At 39.0% G+C, this 25,698-nt stretch overlaps 1 protein-coding gene across 2 annotated transcripts in view; it reads right to left on the reverse strand.

The window, feature by feature from the left end:
- Positions 1 to 388: 388 nt before the first annotated feature.
- rps6ka2 (ribosomal protein S6 kinase, polypeptide 2) overlaps positions 389 to 25,698 on the reverse strand; it is a 28,694-nt gene continuing 3,384 nt past the window's right edge. Inside the window, exons 2-22 of one of the 2 annotated variants that reach the window (XM_033629753.2) lie at positions 23,897 to 24,013; positions 20,849 to 20,930; positions 20,016 to 20,096; positions 19,613 to 19,692; positions 17,712 to 17,818; positions 17,580 to 17,617; positions 17,330 to 17,472; positions 14,339 to 14,409; positions 13,738 to 13,826; positions 13,099 to 13,163; positions 8,658 to 8,760; positions 8,303 to 8,448; positions 7,822 to 7,944; positions 6,787 to 6,876; positions 6,470 to 6,628; positions 6,147 to 6,308; positions 5,911 to 5,987; positions 4,458 to 4,575; positions 4,273 to 4,329; positions 3,965 to 4,045; positions 389 to 2,486 (exon numbers count right to left, since the gene is read on the reverse strand). In XM_033629753.2, the coding sequence (XP_033485644.1) occupies positions 2,337 to 2,486; positions 3,965 to 4,045; positions 4,273 to 4,329; positions 4,458 to 4,575; positions 5,911 to 5,987; positions 6,147 to 6,308; positions 6,470 to 6,628; positions 6,787 to 6,876; positions 7,822 to 7,944; positions 8,303 to 8,448; positions 8,658 to 8,760; positions 13,099 to 13,163; positions 13,738 to 13,826; positions 14,339 to 14,409; positions 17,330 to 17,472; positions 17,580 to 17,617; positions 17,712 to 17,818; positions 19,613 to 19,692; positions 20,016 to 20,096; positions 20,849 to 20,930; positions 23,897 to 24,013 (2,139 nt within the window). In that variant the 3' untranslated portion in view covers positions 389 to 2,336. Of the gene's footprint in view, positions 2,487 to 3,964; positions 4,046 to 4,272; positions 4,330 to 4,457; positions 4,576 to 5,910; positions 5,988 to 6,146; positions 6,309 to 6,469; positions 6,629 to 6,786; positions 6,877 to 7,821; positions 7,945 to 8,302; positions 8,449 to 8,657; positions 8,761 to 13,098; positions 13,164 to 13,737; positions 13,827 to 14,338; positions 14,410 to 17,329; positions 17,473 to 17,579; positions 17,618 to 17,711; positions 17,819 to 19,612; positions 19,693 to 20,015; positions 20,097 to 20,848; positions 20,931 to 21,735; positions 21,830 to 23,896; positions 24,014 to 25,698 lie in introns of those variants that run through there. The other variant, XM_033629760.2, reaches the window with a different exon arrangement.

Below are 25,698 nucleotides of genomic sequence, written 5' to 3' on the forward strand. Positions count from 1 at the left end.
GACTGTTGTCTGGAGATGAACAGTAATGTTAAACACTGCACTGTACTGAGACCTTTTTCACAGATGGCATTTTGACATGTCACAGTAGGAAATACATGTGTAAATAATGAAATTAATGATGTCTGAATTCGATTTAGCTGCTTCAGCTTCAGTTTCAGGGTCTTGATATTGTGCATGCTGGTTTTCTGTCACACTGTTATGACTATAACAGAACAAAGTCATCGTTAATGCTGTTAGTAACACCTGTGGTTTCCCTACTATGAATAGTTGGCTGTGAAAAAGGTGTACTGTCATCTAGGGATGCAAGTTTATTTTCTGTGGTGCACTGTGTTAATCTCCAGGTAAGAACATAGATATGAATAAATAAAACCCTCTTTGCTCATTTCAGTGCTGTTTCCGTTCTTTTACCTTTATTTGTAAAACTTTGGCATTCTAGCCAATAATTTAAGTGATTTGGCCAGGTATAGACAGTATGTACACTCTGAGCAATGGACGCACAACACAATAGAATATGTACAATCTCTATATATCTGCAAACACAATATATACAGTCCTACTGCTTGCCGATAGTTGTACAGCACGATATGTACAATCTAAATTAGTAAACAATATTTACAGCTTTACCTCAACCTTGTGGTTGTACAGCACAATAGCTACAACCTTATCTGCATACTCGTAATAGCATCAGGCCCTGCTCCACCTCTCACAGTTGTGCAGTGCGTCACAACACACACAGCCTGTCTGTTGGCAAACATAATATGTACAGAATTACCGTCACAATATGTTTTTGTTTAACCTCTGACCAGTAAGTATGCGTATTAGTTGTGGAGCGTCTTAATCTACATTCCTACTGGTGAACTGTACAACACTGTATTTGTACAACACAAAGTGTGCTACTCATGTCTGCGAAACACCCTGTTCAGTCTTACCTCGTATTTGTGATTGTACAACTTATTAGGTACAATCAGGGCAGCAGCAATAGACAGTATATACAATCCTCTGACACAGTGGTTCTCACACATTTTGGCTTTCAGACACTAACAGCGAACAGAAGTGTACTGGCAGCTACTGGACACACTCGAGTGCACACTGAAAGATGATCTATCACACCGAATGCTGAGTTAATAATACAAACTAGTATAGGCTGCAGAGTTTTGCTATGAGTTCACCAAAGAGCCATATGACGCTCTCCGGGTTTCCCTGCCTCTACGACTACTCTTAAGCCAAATGACATTTTTGAATATGTCATGAAAAAACACAACAAACTACGTCCAACATAAACACCTTCAAAGCTCACTGTTCCATCTGATCTGAGAAATGTGGTATCGATACATTTAACGATAAATTTTACAAGAGTCAAAGGCTGTTTTTATGGAAGACAACAGTACATACAATGAAATTATTAACCGTATTATGAACAATAAGACTTCAATGGCATCAACTCAATGATTCCCTTTGGTAGGATATTTACATTTTTCACATGCATAAGTGTAGAATTCAGAGGACTGATTGGAGGAAACAGAAATCATAATCAGAGTGACAGTGCCTCAGTCAAATACATGTTACTCCGACATACTATATCTGTTGTGCGATACAGTAAAGCAATGACTGTGGAAGACAGTATTAATGTTTGGCATGAACTCTGTGACGTACATATTTGTGCTGAATGTAAAAACTAAAGTTGTTTCTGGCACTGAGTACTGCTGTTTCTGATTTTGGTGACCAGACTAATTTGTCCCACTGTTAGCTGCTGGAGCTTCTATATTCGTCCGTGTATACTGCGCTACAGCTCTAGTTATATTCTGACACGTACAACCAAAAAGACATAAAACGCTTTAAAATATTAGCTGCAGATCAGTTTAATTCCTGGCTTTATGACCAAACTATGAGAAATGTAGTCTGAGAGCCAGGCTCACAATTAAAGTGAAAATTTAGATAAATTTAGATAAATAGGCTTCTGTATGATTGAATGAAACCCTCTGTGTTCAGAATTAAGATTTTTACTGTAATAATGGTACATTTCTTAAGGCCATTGGGTTCTGATCAGATTCAGAGTCATGTTATGTGCAGGTGCCAACGAAGACTGTTATATTGCCGAGTACCAGATTGGTTTCACATTTCAAGGGTTTAAAATTTACACTTTGAATTGGGTGAACTGAAGTTAGTCCTGATGCCGGTGCTAACGGACTGCTTTATTGTTTAGTTAATTAGACTTCATCCCTTTGCTACATTCAGTTTGTAGGCCCACAAGCACTTTGCACATGCTTGAGTACGTCTTCTTTAATTTCAGGGGTCTATGATTCGTTTCTTTAAAATTTTCATTCACATTTTTGGGGCTACTCCTTTTCTTTAGGGTCTGGATTAACTTTGGGACTCCCCAGTTTCTTCATTCCTCGCCGCTGTGCCAGGCTGGAGGACTGAACAGGCTCCAGGACTGGAGCCGGAGCGCAGCGCCTCAGAGCAGAGTAGGTGGCAGACAGTGCCCCCTGGTGGAATAAGAGGAGATCATGTCATATCACGTTAATACTGGACTAAGCTGTCCCAGAACTAAATAAGTGGCAGACAGCGCCACCTGATGGACACGCAGAGAAACACATTAAATCTATTTATTTTTTGCAGCCAAACATTAAAACCACTGACGGGTGAAGTGAACAACATTGATCATTTTGTTACAGTGCAATGTTCTGTTGGGAAACCTTGGGTTCTGACATTTATGTGGTTGCCACCAGACATGCTACACCCACTTAAACACCAGTGCAGACCAGGCAACCCCCTAATGGCAGCGGCACACCCCAGTAGCAGCGGCCCCCCAACAGGTCAGTGTGCTGTGCCACACCACAAAAACTGCTCAAGAATGGCCCAAGGAACATGACAAAGAGATCAAGGCGTCAGCCTGTCCCCCAAATTCTCAATCCGATCAAACATCTGTGGGACGTGCTGTTACCCCACCTCACATCCCACAGGACTCAAAAGATCTCAAGCTAACGCCCTGGTGCCAGACACTATAGGACTCCCTCAGAGCCAAGTCTGGTCCAAGGAAGACGCACCGTGGATGGGGGGGTATGGGGGTACCTCTGGAGTACCAGCACATCCCTCAAATGTTCGGTCAGATTGGGATGTGGGGTATTTGGAGGCCAGGTCAACACCTTGTGCTCTTTGTCCTGTTCCTCGGGTCATTCCTGAGCAGTTTTTGTGGCATGGCACGGTGCATTGTCCTGTTTGGGGCCACTGCCATCGACAAGTATATTTTTTCTGCAAAGATGTTTGGGTGGGTAGAGCACGTCACATAGCATCCACATGAATGCCAGTACCAAAGATTTCCCAATGGAATATTGCACTGTAACAAGATGATCAATGTTATTCACTTCACCCGCCAGTAGTTTTAATGTTTTGGCTGATCGGTGTATATCACACACTGAGGCCACACTCAGTGAACAGCATTAGACAAATTAATCTTGATTTTGCCTCCTACAATGTCAATTGTTTTCTTATTTGTGTGTACACCACTTCAGATTCATTTTTAAATTTATTATCAGTAAAAAAAAATCACCTGCATCACTGGATGTCAACTGTTTCACAAAAATACACACACATACACACACAAAAATACAAAATAACATTTAACCAAACATTACTACCCTACCACTAATGCTACAAATCACATCAGACATTACAACAAGTGGATGCAGTGCAACAAAAAAATCATTCCTATTACATTCAGTGTTTGATCCGGACACACTGAGGCTATTTAGACACCATACTCTGATTAGTAGGTTGACAGACTGAAGAAAAAAAAAGAGTTCTTCAACTTGTTCAATTGAGCCTATGGATCTCTAAATCTTCCTTGTGATGGCACAAACTATCATTCTCTTACAATTAGGATGTAACTTGGCTACACATAGAGTGTCCACAAATATCAGGTCTGATGATATTTACTGTAAACACACATGCACACAGGTCTGACCTTGACAGTGAGAGCATCTTGTCTGGTGAGAGCTCTGTCAGAGAGCTGGTCTCTGTCTGCAATCCAAGGGTGACGAAGAACCTAAAGGGCATCACAGCAAAGGTTATTTCCTAATGTATTTTTTAAAATTTTGCTCCGAACAGTGACATACAAAAAAATACAGCAATTTAACATACATAAATACTGAAATCTGGAGTATTTTAAATCATTTTTCCAGTTGACAAAAAAGGAATTAAAACCTAGTATCAATGTGACCTACAGTAGCACCATCTAAAATAATAATAAAGCATACAACGGACTAAAAGTACCTGGGGTGCAGTCAGGCGTTGGTGAGGGTCCACATGAAGCATCTTGATTACAATGTCCTGTTAAACACATGCATAGGATTATTAGTAAAATAGTACATATATATATAAAACAATACCAGTATCATCACTTAAGCAACACAACCATTGTATGTTCATCTATCTCTCTAAAAAAAGAAGAAAGTAACCTTGGCAGTGTCTGACACCAGGTCCCAGTTCCCTCCTGTGGTAATGAATTTCCCGCTGCCGATTTGAGCCAGAATTTCCTCTGCTGTGTCCTCAGAACTGCTGGCAAACGGACTGAAACTGGGCCAATAATAATAAAACTTTACAGAGAGTAATTCAAAGACTAAGTGAATTACAGTAAGAGAGAACGAGTTAGACCAAAGGGAGCCATCTAAAATCTACAAGTGGTGTAAAGAAAATGCTTGATGAATTAAACCCTCTGACATTATAAAAGCTAGACACAGCAAAAACCCACTGTGGAAAAGATGAGAAGCAATAACCTTTAATTTGTCATGGGTAAAATACACATTAGCTCTGGTTCTTGAACTGGATCTGTTCAGGATTCTTGGATCCTTGGTGCCATCTAGTGTACCAGCCTGCATTTCCAGCATTTTTAAGCAGAACCATCATAATCAAGGATATGTCATTAACAGCAGTCATTGCTTAACACACAACAGAAGTAAACAGTAGTAGCAAGATGTTGGATCACATTGATTATCTGCTAACTTTTGTTAGCGTTTTGTTTTGTTATTATAGATATTTGTTTTTATCCCAACAGGCATGGACCAACTATTAATGATAGGAGGATGATTTCTGGCCCACTAATGTCATAACAGTTTGCACTTCAGGTCAAGGAAAACCTGCTTTTTTTTTGGTTCTAGCTGGAAACCAACTTTTCAAAATCCAAAACAACTTATTTTGGTCAAAATGCTCCAAATGGTTTAAAATTATGTGCGTGAACTGAAACAGAATCCTTTTCATTTTGGTGGAGAGGCGGTGTTATTGTCGTCACTGATATTTCACCAAGGGAGTTTATTTAGAACAGTGTTTTTCAAAAGTTTAGATTGCTTTAAACTTTTTAAGAAAAAAATCTGACAGGATAAGGGCACAGTGAAGGCCTGAACACAAGCCCTCACTCTGCTTAATAGCTTCATCCTGCGTTAGAAAAGTAAGTGTTTAATACAACCAATGTCCAAATAGAACAATGGCCAAGTGTCAGGGAGAAGAAAACTCTGAATTTGTCAAAAAAGAAGCCTATTAAGTATGTACTGTTGTTTAAAAAACAAAACAAAACAAAAAAAAACTGAATGATAATACAGAAAGAGCATTGTCTAAAAAGTTCCTAAAAATATCTAGGAAACTCATCTCTGATGCAATAATCATAAGAAATAACTTGTTTAAAATGTATCCAAATTACTCTTTGTACACAAACCTGTAGTTACTGTGGTAACTATTTGGATTAATTGCAGTTATCAAGATTTATCACCATAAAATGCCACAATTTTCTAAAAACATTTTGTGCCGGTTTAGGGGTACTTGGCTGAAAAAATATTTAAGTGTTGAAAAAGACTGAGAACCACTGCTGACACATCCTGTTTACAGCAGCAGGGGGAGTGTTTGCAGTCTTAAACTGACCCAGCTATCATGGTGTAGAGCAGGATCCCCAGGCTCCAGATGTCACAGGCTGCATCATAACCCTGTTTCTTCAGCACCTGCACACACACAAATAAAACACACTCAGTAATCATTTCAACAGAGCGCCTGGTGGGATTAGTTTCTGTGATTTATTATTTTTGAATGTATTTTTGATAGCTGTTTCAAATGTGTGTAAAGGTTGGTGAGATATTAGAGACTGATTATGATTACTGTACCTCAGGAGCCATGAACGTAGCTGTGTAACAGGGAGTCATCAATAGGCCATTCTCAGCCCTGAGCTGTTTGGCAAAACCAAAGTCACATATCCTGATGCACTCTGGGAGTCCACTGTCATCAGCATAGCGAATGTTACTGGGCTTCAGGTCTCGATGCACGACCTGAAAAAGGGAAAGACACACACATGATTAGAAAGTTAACATGTGATTCAATGGTCGCTTAAACTGCTTCTTCAAAACCAAACACAGACACAGACTAAGTGTAATCAAGTGTAAATGTCAAAAAAAGTTTTGTGTTAAAAGTTTTCACAAATATTTTTTACCCCCTGTGAATGTAAATATTCCACAGTCTTGGTCAGCGTGCAGATGATGTCTGATGCATCTCTCTCTGTAAAATTTGGCACCGTCAGAGCTCTGTCCAGCAGCTCGGCCCCTCTCAGTAAATCCTGAACCAGGTACACACACTGGCCGTTGTCAAACACCTAACAGCAAAACCACACACACAGGATTATAACACACACAGACACACATGCACAAGCACTTATTAAAAACTTTTACAAAGATGCTGAGGAGGCTCTTCTACCATGGCTGAAAAAACATTTACTATGTGGTACACTGTGTTGGGGTGGGTTACACTTACATCTTTCAGGGTAATAATATTTGGATGCTGTCCGTATCTTAACAGAATCTCAATCTCCTCCGCTGGATCTTTCCTTGCTCTGTCAATAATCTGTCATAACAACAAAAACATATAGGATATGTTGAGAAAGACAACTTCAGAATCTCTATGTAACCAGGACGACCCAGAAACACAAAGCATGTTGTCTGGTGGATTTTATTTATTAATCCCAACCTTTCCTGCAATGCATTACTAGCCTATGATACATACATGCAATCAGGCCAGCCATTAGTAAATACAGGCAGGGGGACGACATATTCAAAAGTGGGCTTCTAATCCACATTCATAGGGGGGGATCCCAATACATTTTTATATGTCCTGCTATATATAATTCAAGTAATCATATTTCCACAGAAAAAATGCCCCCAAAGAATGACTGGAGAAAAGTAAAATCAAACATTGACTGAGGAAATGACTGCAAGGTATTAAATCATAAAATCAAATCAGAAGTGAACAAATATTTTTCTTTCATTAGACCTATTCATTCAGTCTTGAGGCTACTTTAATTAAATATCGGTCAAATTGTGTGCAGAACTGAAATAGTGTAAAGAGTTCTGTATATGGCTGTCAACTCTCACTTTTCCAGTCATACCCAGTTAGTATCAGAGTAGTATCAGATGGCATGTTGAAATGTGTTTTAATTATGAAATTACATTTATTTATCATGTAAATACATATAACTTATCTTGTCAGTGATTTAAATCAGTAAGTAAATTGTTGTGCTTGATCCTATTTAAGGGTTAACTACAGACTTTTAAATGCCCCCTTGGCCTTGGGCCAGGGTCCTCTGTACCCTTTGACCCCCCCGACGATGGGCCTGCATGTAAATACTACTTTTGTTGGTTAGATTCAGGCGTGTGTTTAAGGTTAGATTTTGCTATATATGCAATGACAAAAGCTGAAAATGCTTTATGTGTATGTTCAAAAACACTTTGTTTATATTATAATGTTTTGGTATATCTAAAGAAGCTCTTGTAAAGGTTAAGTGGTCAGTACCTTCACTGAATACTCCACAGCAGTAACTCTGTGCAGACATCGTCTGCAGACAGAAGTCGCTGTCTGTCCAACTTCCTCCTTAAGCTCATAGACATCACTGAAGGTCAAATCACCTTGGAGATGCTGCAGGGAACACAAAGAATCAGACACACAGCCTTCTGTTATATTTCTCTAATATCTGTCATAGTCAAATGTGTCTGAGTCGTATATTAGGCGAGAGAATAACTGCTTTGCTTCAGCAGTGAGTTGCTGCAGTAGTGTAGTTGGGGGTGATTTATGAGGGTAATGTTTAGAAAGGTCAGCGTAATTAAATAGCCAATCTGTTAATTATCCGCCCTGTTTACCTGTCAGTTAACTCATAAAACAATGATCAATTCAGTGCTTTATTTACATGGTTAATTTATTATCCAATCAGTGTGAGAGTGCATCGTTTAATTAGATGTGGGGATAGGACATAAGCTGCCTTCTTGAGGACACAGACCTTTGCTATGGGATCGATGTTGTTCACCTCCTGACGTGAAGGCGCTACCGTAGCAACACTGGGCTCCTGACTTTGATTTGTTGCAACAAAGCTGAAACCACGAAACAGCTGGTGTGTGTTTGCGCTGGGAGGGATGCCGGGAGAATCTGGTCAGGCAAAGACACAAACATGTGCACACAATACTACGATTATTTCTAATAAAAATTGAACAAATATTTCTCATTATGCATCGTCAGCTATCACAGCCACTGATTGCATTTTATCCAATAATGGACATGTCTAATTTTATCAAGCACACTTGTTTATATATAAATATGTAAGCATGAATGTGTATGTTTTTGTGTTTTTCAGTTACCAGTGGGTGTTCTGGAGGTGAACTCAGGGTCAAAATGGAAAGTGTCTTCAGGTCGTCCAACTGTGGGTTTGAATGGAGGCCTCACCTCCTTCCTGTACAACTTCTACAGAAAACAACAAGGATCAACACCAGCTGGTTTAACCACAAACTGACACATGATCTGTGCAAATTTACAATACCACCATTATGCAAAAGTAATGCTTGTACTAAATTAAAAGTATAAACAACACATTGCTCTCTGTCCTTTAAATTGTTGTGATTATTAGTCACTGTATCCAGTAAACAGTGAAATATGAGGTCTGGTTGCACAGTTGCTACATGAAATATTCATGTCCCACCAAAATGAGTCTCACATTGCACACCAAACTTATCATACAGAGATGGAAGTTGTTAGTGTACACATGTACTGAGTCAGCAATGTCACAGCCTGATGTTGAAATTTGACGTGGAGGACAAAGATAAAGCACATTCAATAGGAAGGGAATAAAATAAAGAATGTTAAACTAGAAAATACTGTTTGGCCTCAACTCATGGATGATGAAAAGTCCTAATTTTACAGACATGATGAAAAAGGACACCTATATGGTATGTGATGTAATGTAAGTACTGGGAGTACACAGAGTATGCACATGGCCTGCAGGTGTCACCATTGCAGTGTGAGTTGTTGCCAGCTGTGAACAGTCTGGCAGCTTCTCTTTGAGTAGTAATCACATTAAAAGAGGCCACCAGCATTGGAGTTTTTTATTTAATTGTTTTAATCTATGGTGAGACATTTACCAGAGCACCCTCCAGTCCTCTTGACATAATTCCAACTAAGCTATTATTTGAAGTAATGGATTGAATTGGGCCACGTTTGCTTTCAGTATTGAACAGGTCATTGTCGACTGACTGGCTGTGTCCCAAATACTTTAAAACTGCTTGTGTCCAACCAGTCCTTAAAAAACCTGGGCTTGTTCCTACCCTCTTAGATAATTATTGTCTAAACTCTAAATTGCCTTTTATCTAAGATTACGGGAGAAAAAAGTTTCAAAGCAGCTTAATGCTGCCTCGGAAAAAAATAGTATCCTTAAAGTTTCAATGTTGTTTTTCGTCAGTATCACAGCACTGTCATAGCCATTCTCAAAGTCTCTAATGATCTGACGCAGGTATGTGTTCAATTCACAGACTGTACAAATAATGGACTAGCTGCCATTATGTCACCCATTGGTTTGTGGACTACCGTTTTGAAACCTCCAGTTTGGCATTACAGCTGTTGCCATCTTGTTTTTTTGGAGCCATAAGTAACCATATTTGGGCTAGAGGCTGGTGCTGTGTAGGAGTGAGGGGTAGGGCTGGTTACGGTTGGTTATTTATTTATTATTTTAACTTCACATTCTTGCATTTTATCATTTACTTTGCTATCTTATCTCATTTTTTTCTCTAGAGGAAATTTAGGTTGTTGTCCTCTCTGTTTTTTATCACGTGTTTAGTTTTTGTGTTTTAAAAGTGTTCGGTCTTATTGTAAAACACTTTGTAACTGTGTTTTTAAAGATGCTATATAAATAAAGTTATTATTTTTTATTAGCTCTATGCACACTTGTACTTGCGATTTGATTTGCAGTTGTGATTCTTTGTGAAAGATGCGGATTTTGTCAGTTCGGTCAGCTTGATGAGAGAAATGAAAGGCCGAAGGATCACAGAGAAAAAGTCAAACCAGATTCTGATGGACAACAGAGTCCTGCCTCATACAGTGCAGGGATTTAATTAGCATAGTGTGGAAGAGAACGTAAGCCTCTTATTGATAGCTTGTCACATCAAGCCAGCAGCACCATCTGTAAATGGGAAAATGTGGTGTTTGGCAGGGACGAGCCGGTGGTAATGTAGCGAGGAGTACAGTGAGAGCCGGTGGTGAGGGCAGAGATTAGTGGGCATGTAAAGCAGATAATAGTGGATTTTGTTAGAAATGAGAGCTTCACTACTCACAACAGCAGATAAGCAGGAGTCACAAGCCTTCTGAGCGTCTCTTATGAAAAGGAACGGGTGCAACAGTGTGCACATGAGCCCTGATCACATTAACTTGTATTTACAGAACATACGTATGATGTTCTTCTTGAAAGCATTGTCTGTTATAGTGATAATGATTACTTATAAAACTGAAAGTTCAGTAAGTAGAGGATATACGAGGATATACAGTAGTTACATAAGGGCTTTGCTTTGCACCACTGTAAGCTTGTTACGTTGCTCGTTAGGGTCTGCAGCAGAGGGCTCCTGCAGCATGAACGTTACTCACATGCAGCCCAAGAACAGGGGCTGGGAAGGTTGTAACACGCAACGGTTGTAAAACTTTCAATTTCTCCAACCAAGAACAAGCTACGAATTACCTCATTCACTCTGCACATGCTCAGTTTAGTCCTTATCCCTCATGTGAGAAATTAGCACCCTGTGGCAAACACAGCCAAGTTTATGAGGGAAAAAATTATTTTGAGGTAAGAAAGTTTATTTTAACTACATTTATTTTTGTTAAAGCATTGCCTGTTTTCATGCAAGATGTTAGTGCTAATGTTTTGGCTGTTAGATGTAAGGGAAGTTGGTACGTGGCTCCAAGAAAAAAAAAAAAAATTATCCCAAGCTAAATTTTAATATACTTTGCACACAAACAAACACACACAAGTGCAGTACAGACAAGCACAAACATACAAAGACAGACAAGCACACATACACACACACCAATTATACTAAAAAGTCATTTAACTGTTGAATAAAAAGCTCTCAATGTCTCAAGTTTTTGTCATAATCTCTATTTCATGCCATTATATTTCTCAACAGGCTATGTCACAACTGACCTGGACTATGGAGTGAATTGTAACATTTCACTCCTTGTGTTTGGGACTAAACCATGCATTTAATAGCAAACAGGGGTTGTATTTTTGGACAAACTGGCTTAAACAAGCTAGATACAGACAGAAATGTCAAAAATGTTACAACTATCCCTGGTTTCCCCTACTGTAAATAGAGAATTTGGGCATACAGTTTAACTAATGATCCCATTTAAGCAGTGCACATCCAAGGAGTGAATGTCAAGGTTAGATAGTAGTGATAGCACAGGTAATGTCTGTAACCACACCATGTGTGCATGAGCAAACTCACTGTGAAGGGAAGGCTACAACAGATAAGAAGATTATTTAGAATAAAGTTGGGAATGAGAGGCCAACAGGGAAGTTCAGGATTTTGCCACTAAGCAAAATCTCATTTTAAGGATGATTCATGATGTGGGTAACTCTTGAGGAAGTCAGCTGCAAGGTTTCGATGACTAGCTATAAGTAATTCCCACAATGTGATTCAGATCTGTTGTTCTTAGAATAAATGTCTTTAATCTGAATAGTGCATCACAGAAGGGCAACTTCCAGGAAACCAGTTTGTCACATGATATGGAAAAAACTTGTTATCTTATGACAAATGTCTTTGGGGGAAAGAAGATTTCCCACAATCACCCTTACATGAAGTGTACATGAACTGTGAATATCAAATCACTACACAGTATGTGTGAGTATCCAGGTGTAATTGTTTGTAGTAGGACAGGTACTCACAGACCTTTTCCCTAACTGTGGCTGACATACAGGCCAAGATCTTTTCTCACTGTCTCCAGCTAGCAGTGTTTAAGATATACTATCCAGGATTGTTGGTTACTGTTTGGAAAACATGGGTTGCAATGGTACACTGATTTTAGGGTTTACCGTGGTAGTAGAAAATTGACAGTTATCAGACTGTGTACATTTCCTGACCTACAGTGTTACATGCAACCTGACGGAGAATCTCACCTACTTGTGAGCATCTCCTTTCCACCTCAACTGCCTGTCAGACTTTTGACACATACTTCCATTAAAAAAGTTGTTTCATGTTTAAATCAATATAAAGTGTTTGTTGAACCAAATATACCTCTGTTTTCATTGCTTAAAGGGTCATTGTAACTGTTTTTTTCGGTGCTGTGTCTCTTGAATATCTGCTGCCTATTGTTTGGCATCTGGCTGCTAACTGTTTATAAAGCCACCGACCTCACCTGAGCACTTTGGGGGTTCACTGCCATAAACAGAAAGTAGGAAGAAAATTAGAAAATACAGGTGGATAGCAAAGCCTCTGCAGATAAATACACTGCCACACACTTCAATTGGGTCAGAAGTGATGGCTGAGAGGGATTACTTCTGTACGAGTTAATACATTGTTGTTGTGTTTGCTGATTTTTGTTTCAGAAAATCCTGCATAGTACATCTATAACAAGCACCCCAGCTGAGTCTGTGATCACATTTTTAGTATACTGTGTACAGCATGTGTATAATGCCAATGTTTATATAGATGTATATAATACATTAGCAGTTAACAGGATGCTTGCAAATAGCATCTTCCCTTGCAAAAATAACTGCGATGGACAGTTGACGACAGAATATTCTTCATGAGCTGTACTTACATTCCAGTCTATCGATGCAAAGAAGCGATGTCTCTTTATCTCCTCCACTCCATCTGGTCCTGCACCTGTCAGTCACACAGATTCAGACAAATTGAGAGACAGCTTGACAAAGACGCCTGTCACTTAAAAACTGAGTAAAACATGCAAAGAGCATGAATACAGTCAAGTCTTTTATTCACACTGCCAAATTTGGACCTCTATGATGGTTTGGCTGCTTGGACATTTGTGACATAAATGGTGCTGCTTGCTATTATTAGCATACAATAGGAAGACTGTGGGAGGTTGGAAAATCATGCTGCAGCTTCAGTTCTGCAATAGTTCAAGTGACATTTTCACAGCATTATTGCTCACTATAAACAGATCTACTGTGTAGAATATTGTTTTACTACGTTATCATAAGGTTTAAGAGCATTAGCTTCCCAGGTTTTTATGTGCAAACTGTCTCATGTTAATCAACTCAACTGTTTTGGAAAGTGCTGCTATCATCTGCAGCCTCAGTGTCCCTCATATTTTGCATCCCTCCAGGTAAGAACTGACCTCAATATTTGGTCATCCAAAGCAGTAAAAAAATGCACATGTACTTCCATTATTCTAAAAACACACCTGCCAGTCGATTTTCAAGTTTTATGTATACAGTACCTAGTCGATTAGCAGGGTTCCTCTTGAAGAGCGCTCTTAATAAACTCTGCACTTCAGGACTGAGGAACTGTGGCATTCCCAGCTTAGCCCTGTACAGAAAAGACAAGAAACAGGTTTATACAGAAGTAGATGTTTGGTAACACTGGGATAAATCATCATCATAGTGTTGGATCAGTTTAACATTGTTTTCTCAGCAACAACTTTATAACTCTGTTTATTCAGGTATGGTGGGATATTCTGAGATTGATAACTGAAGGTTTGTATAAGCAGCGTATCTTAAATGAACCATCACAGAGAAATGAATTATTAGAATATGAGACTGAATATAGAACATAGAAATGCAGTTGCAAAGACAAAGAGGAAGCTGTTCAAGGGAAGAACTTTGGTTAGACCAAAATGCAACAACATCCTGTACGTACTGTACACTGTAACAAAACTAGTAAACAAAAACTAAGAAGAAGACACAAGTGAAACATTAGTAACACATGAGAAAAAACCCTATAATGAGACAGCAACTTCAAACTTACCCAGACTACTGGGATTTGGTCATAAATAAAAGGCTTTAAATACAGTGAATGACATCAGTTTGAATGGGTCTTACTTCAGAATAAGTGCCATTGTTTCCTTCCGATCTTTCCCTTGGAACGGTAATGATCCTGTCAGCATCTCAAACTGGAAAAAATATTATAAAGATTGTCAGAACACCTGTCAGCTGATCAATGGAAAGTAATGTAGAGGTGGATGGCGCTCAGCTTTTGTGTTCAGTGCATATGCCGTAAGTTATTTGACTTCCCTGCATATGAACAAGACTTCCTTTTAACTGATAATGCTGACAATAGAAACTTTAACAAATGTTAAAGCTGTGCCTTAATAAAAATGAGTGAACTAGTCTGTTTCTGTAATCTCGATGTTGTTGGTGGACACATTTTAGTAGACTAATGTAGAATAAATAACTCTGCATGAAAGTGTAGATGTTATGTGCTTTAGACTTTCTTAAAACACACATAAACAGGCATTTATCAGTTTGTTACCTTAATCAACCTCAGTGACTGACTCATCAAAATGCAGCAAAGGTTTTATGCACCTACAGTACATGTCTCTGTGACACCCTCAAACAGACCAATAACTATTCATGAACAGTAATGATGATTAAAGAGAAAAATCCAGTGGAGATAAGAGTAGACCATAATGCATTTCCAAATAATACAGTAACAAATAGTTTTTTTCTTAAAGGAGCTATATGTAAGAAATATAAAGCAAATAGTCATAAAATCCTCCTAATATGTCACAGAGACTAAGGAATAATGTTCATATAACATACTGATCTCACCGACAACAATAGTACAGCCAGAATATTCGCATTTAAAAAACATTTTTACGGTCCGCAAATCATGTTTATGTTTTGAATTTGTGTTTTGGCCTGTTGTGCCACCCACCGCCGTCTACCAGTCACACAGTCAATAGAGCCTCAGCATCAGTTACAGTTACGACTGAGCTAAAGCAGCACGGCAAGCAGCACTAGCAGTGTCCCAGTACATAGCATGAGCGACCGGCTCCTCATGAGCTGTATCCCGGCAGCAGCGTTAGCAGCAGAGAAGCCGGACTTGCTCGAATGGTCCGCTGGAAAACCGAAGATCAAGGACGCAGCAACGTGGCCCTGCCACGGCAGCCGCCCGTGGGCAAACAAATCAGTCTCCAGCGTGCCGCTGTCCAGCAACCTTGAATCTGTAGGGGAGGGGGGGCGGACACGACTCGCGGCAGTATTTTGAATTTGAGTGCAGTAACTGTTTTGGCCACATTCTTACATATAGTGCCTTTAAAGTTTTACCATTTACAATGGTATATACCTGTCTAAAAGACCATATTACAATGTTTTGAATTAAATGTAATCAAAATTACAATTATTGTTTTAAAGGTTCCATATAGCAAAAACTCAGATTTCCATGTCTTTTTTTTTTTAAAATAAAGCAGGTATAGGTGCTATATAAGTACTCAAAGTATCAAAACGCTCAGTCCACAGAGAAATACACACAGTCCATAGTTCAGAGACTGTGCCTTTCAAAGAGCTGTCAGGATTTCCATTTGTGATGTCACAACTATACTACATAGACTGTTTCAAATTTGAAACATAAACAACCTAACTGGGTCCCTTTGTAATTACCACAGCCGAGTCACAATGTTTATTTACAATAACTTCCGGGCAGAAAATCCTTGCGTCACTTGCATAAACTCAAATGGCGCAGAGAAAACACTGCCTCAATTAGTTCGTTTTTAGCCACCCAGTGTACACTATACTCAGAATATTTTAAATATTATCACCACTTTACTTTGCTGTCAGACAGTCTTTTCCGACGGGGAATTAAAGCCGTTATATCAAAGCCACCAGACTCTTACTTGGCAGAAGACTGAGTTGCTGGTCTATCGTGGCACTTATTGGTTAATGTGTAAGATAAAGCAGAGCAAATATTCAAATATACCACACACTTACACTGATATGGATTTTTTAGGTGGATAAAATATGTTTTGCTGGGGCCATGTCCAAAGCAGTACATTGTTAGCTTCCATGCCAATAGATTTGGTTTAACAAAGATAATGGCAGAGCAACAAAGTACATAAAATAAGCATAGTAGAAACGTCAGATAGGTCAGACCACCATGTTTAACTATATATCTATAAATGTTACGGTTGAAAATGACAACAGAAATCAACAAGTTTCCTGAATTTGCACATCTCCACAATTGTAATTAACTGCCAGTTTTCTACCTAAAAGTGACTGCTGTTAGTGGGGTGATTCATTCTATTGGAAGATTTTTCAGTGTAAGTTGACAGGAAGTAAATGTGGAACCCAGCTGGAAATTGCCGCTACAGTGCCGTTACAGTCATTCACCTGGCTACAATGATAATGCAGATACACTAAGACTGAGATGTGGAAGATCACTTACTAATCAGAGTAGACGAGGGTTTTTTGGGTTGGTGCACTAAAACTGAGCATTTCAGACAGAGGGAGAATTCAGGTATATTCAGGCAGACAGTACGAGAAAAATAATGAGATTTGCGAACATTGAAGCATGTAAGCAGAAACCTAAAATACAAGTATGAACCTGAAATTGAGCAGAATATTGGACCTACAATCTATAAAACAGGCTCCAGGTTTCTGAAAATCTGTGTAGACCAGAGGGACTATGTTGAAATGTTAAGCAATGTGTTTGTCAGCTGTTAGCGAATGTTAACCTCCTTTTCAGTATTAGTAAAATAAGCCACCGGGCAAACAAAACAAGCAAAATCCAACAGATGCACGATTACAGAAAGTGATGGGACCTAATCTGCCAGATACGGTAATTAAGCAGCTTTACTGCCAGGAGAAAGCCAAATTCAGAAATCAGTACACTGGCACATTATGTAAGCGCTGAGTCTTTGGCTCATATGATATAGTAAATTCATGCCTGCTGTTCTTGACAGCATGATCAGACAAAACTTGCAAGTCAGTACAAAAAGCGACTCTGAACTCAGATTACAAGCACACATTAAAAGTGGCAGGCAGTCAAACAGGCTGTCAAAGTAAGAGACTGTTTTAAGATGAAGCGATTCTTACCATAAGTACCCCGAATGACCACCAGTCAGCACTTTGTGTATGCCCTCTCCTGTTTACAACCTCTGGAGCCATGTACTCTATTGTTCCACAGAAGGAATATGCTCTTTTATCATGGTCGATGGCCTCCTTACTCAATCCAAAGTCTGACACAGAGAGACAGAGAGAAGAGCGACAAGATAAGCAACAAGACTGACATTAAGTAACAGATGAATCGAAAGAAAGAAGATTGTTTGCAGCTGTATGCACTGACCAGTTATCTTAATGTGTCCTTCTTCATCCAGGAGAATACTGTTGGGGAAAGAACAAACATTAGATGCTGCTTTAAAAAGATAATCTATAAAAAGGGTAAAAAGAAAAAGGGGTGGCCTTTATGAGATAGTACTTTTCAGGTTTGAGGTCCCTGTAGATGATCCCCAGACTGTGTAGATGGTCCAAGGCCAGGGCCAACTCTGCAAGGTAAAACTTCACATCCTCTTCTGTAAACATTACCTATAACAAATGAAGACATGTGGATGTTATTAAAAAATACCATAAACAGAAAAAATATATATATTTTTAAATATTTAAAGAATATTTAAAAAGCAGCAGGATGGCTCACGTTAGCACCTAACTCTCAATAACATATATACATCCTTTACTTAAGTAGGTCACAGTGAGATTAAAACCTCTGTCGTAAGTGACACTCAGCCTACGCAGGGTCATATAATAGCATCAAACACACTACAGGGCAACAGCATCAATTCATAACAGCAACAACAGATACAGCAAAAAAAAATAACATAACATAATACCGTGCATTATCAGGGCAACAATAGTTAGTCGTGTGTTTGTTGGCGAATTGGCAGCTAGCAGTGACCGCTTCAATTTATCATCATAATCATGAGGTAATTTACACTTTGTCACAACATCCCCATGTCAAAGTATTAACATTGACAAATTATTAAACTTAACTCTTTAGAAATAAGTGCATATGCCTGTTTTTTCTATGGTCGTAGATAGTCCACAAATATAAGTTAAAATGAACAGCTCTCCCAAATCCCAAAGCTAGAGTGCTAGAATTCAATTTTCTTATGTCATAGGGTATAAAGTCGGGAGCTGCTCCATAGACAATGCATGGGAAAATATGTTATAGATGACACTGAGAGCACCCAGGGGAATGTTCTGAGTATATGGGTACATTTTCTATTTCAGACCTGAGAACACTACAATAGAATAAAGCTCATTTGGGTATAAAAAATAAAACAAACATTCTCTAGCTCCACAAAATCAGACTCCCATTAGTTATCTATGGAACAGCTCCAGACTTTATATTTGATGACATCACAAGTTTGACACTTACTTCACTAGTTTCTGGTTTCAAAGAGAGTAGCTCATGTTCACAAATATTGACTGAACTTTCTGAAATACCATATTGATCTTCTTAATTGAGGTAGTGTTCCCCTTTAAGTGGTATAGGTCTCTTGATGACATTCTGGTGCACTTAAAGGTAGGATCTGGAGGATTTTCAGACAAAACAAAATATAGACATATACAAATGAAATCCTGCTTAATCATCACCTATGGGCTTCTACTCATGTGTGGTGGTGACTCTGTTTGCAGAGTTCCTGCCCTTTAACTGTATTTTGATGTTTTTGTGAGCTCAGACTGCTTCTGGGCGGAGATTTCCCCGGCCAATGAGAGAGCGCAGGTGCCGTGCCCGAGCATGTCTGAGCGTGTCCGAGCGTGCACCAGTGCCAGACCTGCAGTGGCTGATGCGAAATTGCAAACGGCCCTATCTAAAGCTGGTGTTTGGCTTGTCCATTCTGGGCTACTGTAGAAACATGGCAGACTCTGTGTAGGAAGACCCGCTCATTATGTAGGTATGAACGGCTCATTCTAAGGTAACTGAAAGCAAAACAATCCCTATTTCACTTGATTATACACTAATAAAAACAGTTATGAATATCATATACAGTTTCTGCCAATAGATGGCCCTCAATCCTACACATTAGACCTTTAAGAAAAAAACTAAATAAAACTGCACTTTCCTTTAAAATCTTTTTCTAGCAGAGCACGCCTCAACCTCACCATACTTGTGTGGTACTTGTTTACTGATGATGTATCAGCATGACAGTAATAAAGGTCACCTCAACACAGCGTTCACAAGGAGAATGATGGCAGGTATATTCACTTTTGGTGATTCCGCACAATTGTTATACAGCCCACAATAGACCGTGAAAAGAAAGGTTTTTCTTTTAGTGGCGATGGAGAAAGAGCCAGGGAGCCTGTCAGCAGCATACCTACCTCCTTTGACAGACGAGTGAAAAGGTCTCCTCCTCGGAGGAAGTCTAGGATCAGATAGAGCTTTCCCTCTGTCTGGAAGGCTGCATACACACAAACACAAGTTTTACAGAAGTTATATGAGGTAACATTGTTGTATTGGGGCTCTATGTATTCTGCTATTTTAAGGATGCATTTAAAGTAACAGTGCATATAACATTACATTCAGCCAAGAACTTCCCCACTAATTGTAATTCCAACTAGTAGGCTACACACAGACAAGTTGGGCATCGAAAAGTTATCTAGAACTTTTTTTCTGCTTTTCTCGTCAATGAAGAGGGACATATATGGGAATACACTGTGATTTCAGAGAGACAGATATTTAACATCAACACCCACACAAAGACCATCAGACAGTCATACTTACCATAGTGCAGTTTAACTATAAATGGATGGTTCACTTCTGCCAGAATGTCTCTTTCCATCTTAGACCGCACACGATCCCGAACTGAGAATAAGATGGTTGGACAAGAAGAATTAGTTTAATAACATAATATAATTTCTACCTGGGTGCAGTTAAATCACATCAAGCCTCTATTAGCATCATGAGAATGCTTTATGTAGGATGAAAGTGCATCCACTTAATTGAAACATGTAAATTGAATTAAACTCATCCCATGATGCTGCTGGTCTTTAGTCTCGTGGAAACCACAATAACGTGTTATTGCAGCATCTGTCTTCTTGACAAGATGAGACCAACGACTCAAATTCAAATTCAAGAGGTGCAGGTTAAGAGGATTAAAGCTTGTACAAAGACACTAAATCAGCACATGCCTGACATCTCAACCTGCTTTAGAGCACATCCCTGTTTACAATAATCCCATCAAAAGTACAGAGTAACCTCTTTTACCCAAAATCCTCCAAAATGTAGGGCACTCTGGGAACTCTCACAACAATATATCTCTTATCATTCCTGATCATAACCAGTGTCAGTTTGAACAAATCACCACTCAGCACCCAATAAAGAACAAAGTTGTTGTTGCAGGGTAATGTGTCTCAGTCAAGACTAAGTGATTTATTCCATTCGATATTAGATACTACAGGCATGCAAATAGGTTTAACCACACAGTATTTACAAGTAGGCTTTAACTTGAAAATAAAAAAAAGCATAAACATCACAAGAAAATCATCCTCCACAGACATTTTGAGAATTACTTCTCAAGTGCAGCTATATCAAAAATGATTCAGTTTCAGTTTTACCTTTCAGTGTGGCTTTCTTGAGGACCTTCATGGCGTACAGCTGTCCTCTGTCCACTCCTCTGATCTTTCTCACCAGAAACACCTGGAACCATCACCATTATCATCAGGTTTAGAGACAGGCAGTTTTGTAAAAGCTTGAAACATTTACAAAAATGAGTCTTATATTTAAAAAGACCCCATGCGGCAGCATTAGTTAAAAAAAAACACAACACAAGTAACAAGTAGTCTAATATTGACGTCATTCAGGTGAAGCCAAAAGAAGAACCTGTTTCAATGTGGAGAAATTATGACACAAATCTGTTTATTTTTTATTTTATTTATTTGTTTTTCTGGTTGCCCACACTGTATCACATTTTGGAAGGACTTTCATAACTATATATATCATACAAAACAATACATGCAAGTTAAAAATGTTATTTTAAATATTATGCTAACAACTTCTGCACTATTGTTATTTTTTTCTTGTTAGGGAAATTTTATATTCATAAAGATACATTTCTTAATTCAATCCCATTTTGTAAGTTATTTCTACTTAAAATTGAAAGCTATTCTGAATCTCTTAGATTTGTAACAAATAAGAAATCCATGTCAGTAGCTAATATTTACTCAGAGATGTTTGATTAAGTATGCCAAATAAATGATTCTTAAGTTTATACTCTTGTTGTAATTACCACTCATTATCATTTGTATTATCTTTATTGGCCTATACATTATTTACTGTTTACTGCTGAATTTCTTTCTTTTTTTTTTTTTACAATGAACTGGTATGGCTGATTGTTTATACATTCTTATAACTAAATTCAAAAATCCAGTTTCATATTTTGTAGGTTTACGCTACAGCACCACGCGAACCTGTTTCTAAAACCAAGATCATCAGCTGCCATTACCTTTTTTATTTTAGCCTCAGATGCTACAATAACCTCCACACGCAGTTTGTTGGCGACCGAGCTGAGTTTGGTAAGTAAATTCAAGTTCGCTACCACCACTTTTAATAAACAAACTCAGAAAAACGCGGGTTCACTGTGATAGAAACAAGAACTATGAGCTATAAACGGTAACAATAACCCAACACTAAGCGCGCGTTAGCTAGCTATGCTAAAATGCTAACCGTTCCACCCCCTGTGTAACCTGACCTCACGCGCGTCCTGCCTGTGGCTTTGGGAAACGCATCGAGCCGCCAACATCTGCTGTGGCTTCGTGTCTGCCCCCTGCAGACCTCTTATCTACAGCGTATACATACAATTCGGTTGGCCTTTACTAATAAATAAACTCAGTGAACTGTTAGCTTGGCCCCTTTGTTCCAGTTACAGGACATTCTAATGCTAACGTTACAGCAGTGGTTCTCAAATGGTGTGCGTGATGCCAATATTCAACAGGGCCTTTACAAAAAGTTATGGCTGGATTTTAAATGGACTGCATCAGTATGTTGTGCGCACCCACTGCCTTTAAAAAGAGGCAAATTCTAGCTAAAAATGCAATTTGATTTAATAATAAAAAAAAACCTTCACGGGGAACCCTTTAGTCGCCGTTTGCGCTGGGAATTATTAGTGTGTGACACACCAAAAGCTCTGATTGGCAGCCAGTGTAAGGGATGATAACAAAAGGAGAACGCTGTGAAGATGACCTACCACTGAAAGGAAAGAGGAAAAAACTGTAAGGAGACAGTCTCAAGAAAGCTACCTGTCTTATTTTTTTTAAAATTATTTTTATTGTCTCATGTTGATATGGGTGATATAAGAGTGATAACACACGGTATATAAGCTATTGTGCACAGATGTAAAAACAGATGTGCCTTGAAATTTTGGCTTGCCCTATTGTTAAAAAGTTTGAAAACCACTGCTATTCACAGTAATGATAATAATGATAATAATAAGCCCTTCCCATCCAGTCCCCACTCTATTATAAATGTCCTGTTTACTGGTTATTTAGAGATCCTAAAAGCTTCTCTCAAAAGCTGCTGTGCATCCTCTCTCTAGACACCCCCCCCCCCACAACATCCAAAAACCGCGCTGCCTCATCTATGATCATCTCAATTTTCTCAGATTTTCTATCAAGAACACAATCTGGCTCTTTCACACATTCTCCTTCACAATCACTCTCTCCACATTTATCACGTGACATATATGCTGCCATTGCCGCTCAAATTTAGCACAGATCTGGCTGATCTGCTTGCTACAGTGCCTGTCAAATGGTGCGAAGGCTCTGCCTACTTGTTGCACCGCAGGGGTATGCCGGTATTGTAATGGTGTGGACCCACTATCCCAAACAAGGCCCTGACCTCAACCTCGTCAAACACCTTTGCGTGGACACCTACTAATGGTCAAACTGAGAGTCTTTTGTGTCTGAATGGGGGCCAATGCCGGCAGTGTGGTTCCAGACTCTCCTGGAGAGATTTCCCAGAGGAGTGTGGGCTATTAAGCACATGTAATGCTCATAGTTTTTTTTTTTTTTTTAAAGATATTTTTTGGGCATTTTAGCCTTTAATTGACAGGACAGGTGAGTGTGAAGGGGGGAGAGAGAGAGAGGGAGTGACATGCAGCAAAGAGCCACAGGCTGGAGTCGAACCCGGGCCGCTGCAGCAACAGCCTTGTACATGGGGCGCCTGCTCTATCCACTAAGCCTCCGACGCTCCGTAATGCTCATAGTTTTGACAGAGATGTTCAGCAGTCATGTGTGTGCACATACTATTGGCTATTTAGTGTAAGTGTGAAGAGTGGATATTCTAGTGAAAGACTTTTGCAGTCACGTCTTACAGACAATGTAAGTGGTGTTAGTACTATAAACATGTTAAGCTGAAGAAGTGCTGCCCCGCTGTTGAGCTACTGGGTGGGACAGGCAAGTACAGTAAGCTTGCAGGTAGTTGTCAGCTTTGGGCCTAGTGTCATGGGCTATCTTTTGGCTTCCAGTGTAAACACAAAACTTTCTATTTAACAGAAAGCTGATCCAGTGGACTCAGGAGAACTTGCTTTCTCTTTTATTCTCCGTTCATGAGTTGTGGTTTGAGATATTCAGGCTTCAGTGGTTAGGGTTAAAATCTGGATTCTGTACCTTTCCATAGGAGCCCTGTCCCAGCACCTTAAGCAGCTGGAACTGAGAGGGGTCTGCTTTCTCACAACCCTCCTTGACATGGTGGCTGATGTCAATCTCCTTAAGTATACTGTCATCCTGAGGAAAGAGAGACAGACATCACTATTAGTTTGTCATTTAAAGAAAGAGATATAAAAGACAAAAACTAAAAAAAACTTAACATCCCTCTCAAAGGTGAGATGAATTACAATTAAAATATTGCTCATTTAACATCCATATCGATAAAACAACCCTCAGAGAAAAAGTTAATCACTCCTATAAATACACACAAAGCCAGATGGTTCTTTATGAGCCATTATGTTATTGCTGGAAAGGTATGGGCTGAGGTCACTGGCAGTGATGCATAGTGTAAAGCTGTCTTTTTCAGCCTGTTCAGTTTGCTCAGCGAAGCAAATGATCGGCTGCCAACCCGAGGCACGACTGAGATTAGTCAGTGTGACAATATACTGTAATTCTGTTAAGTTATGTAGAAGTTAAAAGCTTTACAGTGTCAATCAAGTATGAAATGCTAACAGGAGTAAGTAAGTCTGGAAAGGTATTGGTTGTAAATTCATACACATAAATTACATTTTAAATAAGTAGCTGTGGTCCTGCTTTACTGACGTTTTTGTTTCTCCGGTAGTAGGCACTGAGACACGCAGCTTGACATGGCTAAAAATGGTAGAAAACATGTTAATGGAAATACTGTTATCATATCCTCTAATTTGATCTGTTGGTTTGACCAAACATGCACATGGTAAAAACAGGAACAGGGCTGGGCCAATATTTCCTGTGAGCAGCGAAATAGGGAGTTCACTTTTCTGTTTGTCTTTTAGTGTCTTTATTTTTTCTGAACAAACTCACATACACAAAGGCATTTTAGTTTTATAAATATGGTCTGTAGTTTAGCTAAAGCTTTATCTACATAACGTACAGTGTTAATGATCAGGTAAGGTTTGTAGAATTGACAAAGATGTCTGCCACTCAAAACATTTTGAGGCCTTATTGGCATTTAATCACTGCAGCATAGTGTTTCTATAATGGTGGAAGATCTGTCCTTCTGTTTGGAATTGGAATAATTTCCAAGACTCAAAGTCCATATAAAGCTAAAAATAATCAAGCTGTCACTTAGATCTGTTTCTGCCAGGACAGCAAGTTCTTTGGGACTATCTCTGTAGTGAGTGTGTTATTGAGTATCACAGCACATTTGCTTCTCTGTTACAGTTTAGCCAAGTCAAAAGCATGCAGCAAAGCAAGCCATTTGGTCTCAAATTCAGCTGTTGGGATTTATTGTCATTACAACAATAACAAAATCTGCCAGAGGGAGACATAAGTCTAATTGTTCTAGAGCAGTTTCCCTTTTATCAGAAATTTTGTAGGGACCAAGAGTCAGAATCTCTAGATTGATGCAGAAATGCCATGTAATAAATTCGTATTAGAAACATGAAATAACCTCACCCTCTTTGCAATTCCTTTTGCTCTACAAGATGGAGATAATTACTAAACTATACTTTTCTTGCAGTCTAGATCCCTAAGGAAGTGTAGAGCCAGGCTGAGCCACACATTCATCCTCAGTGAAACAAACCTGACAGCATATCAACTGCTGACATGGCAGCACAGCAACAGCACAGATCCACACCCCACCTAACACAGTCAGTAATGTCAAAGGATTTTCTATCACAATATTTTACACTGGCTTCGACTCAGTTTTCACATCAATTTATGTAAATGCACAAAATGCTACTTCTGAGACTCAAATTCTGGTATGTAGAATTATAATAATA

Source organism: Epinephelus lanceolatus, chromosome 2, assembly GCF_041903045.1.
Source record: "Epinephelus lanceolatus isolate andai-2023 chromosome 2, ASM4190304v1, whole genome shotgun sequence".
NCBI classification, from domain to species: Eukaryota; Metazoa; Chordata; class Actinopteri; order Perciformes; family Serranidae; genus Epinephelus; species Epinephelus lanceolatus.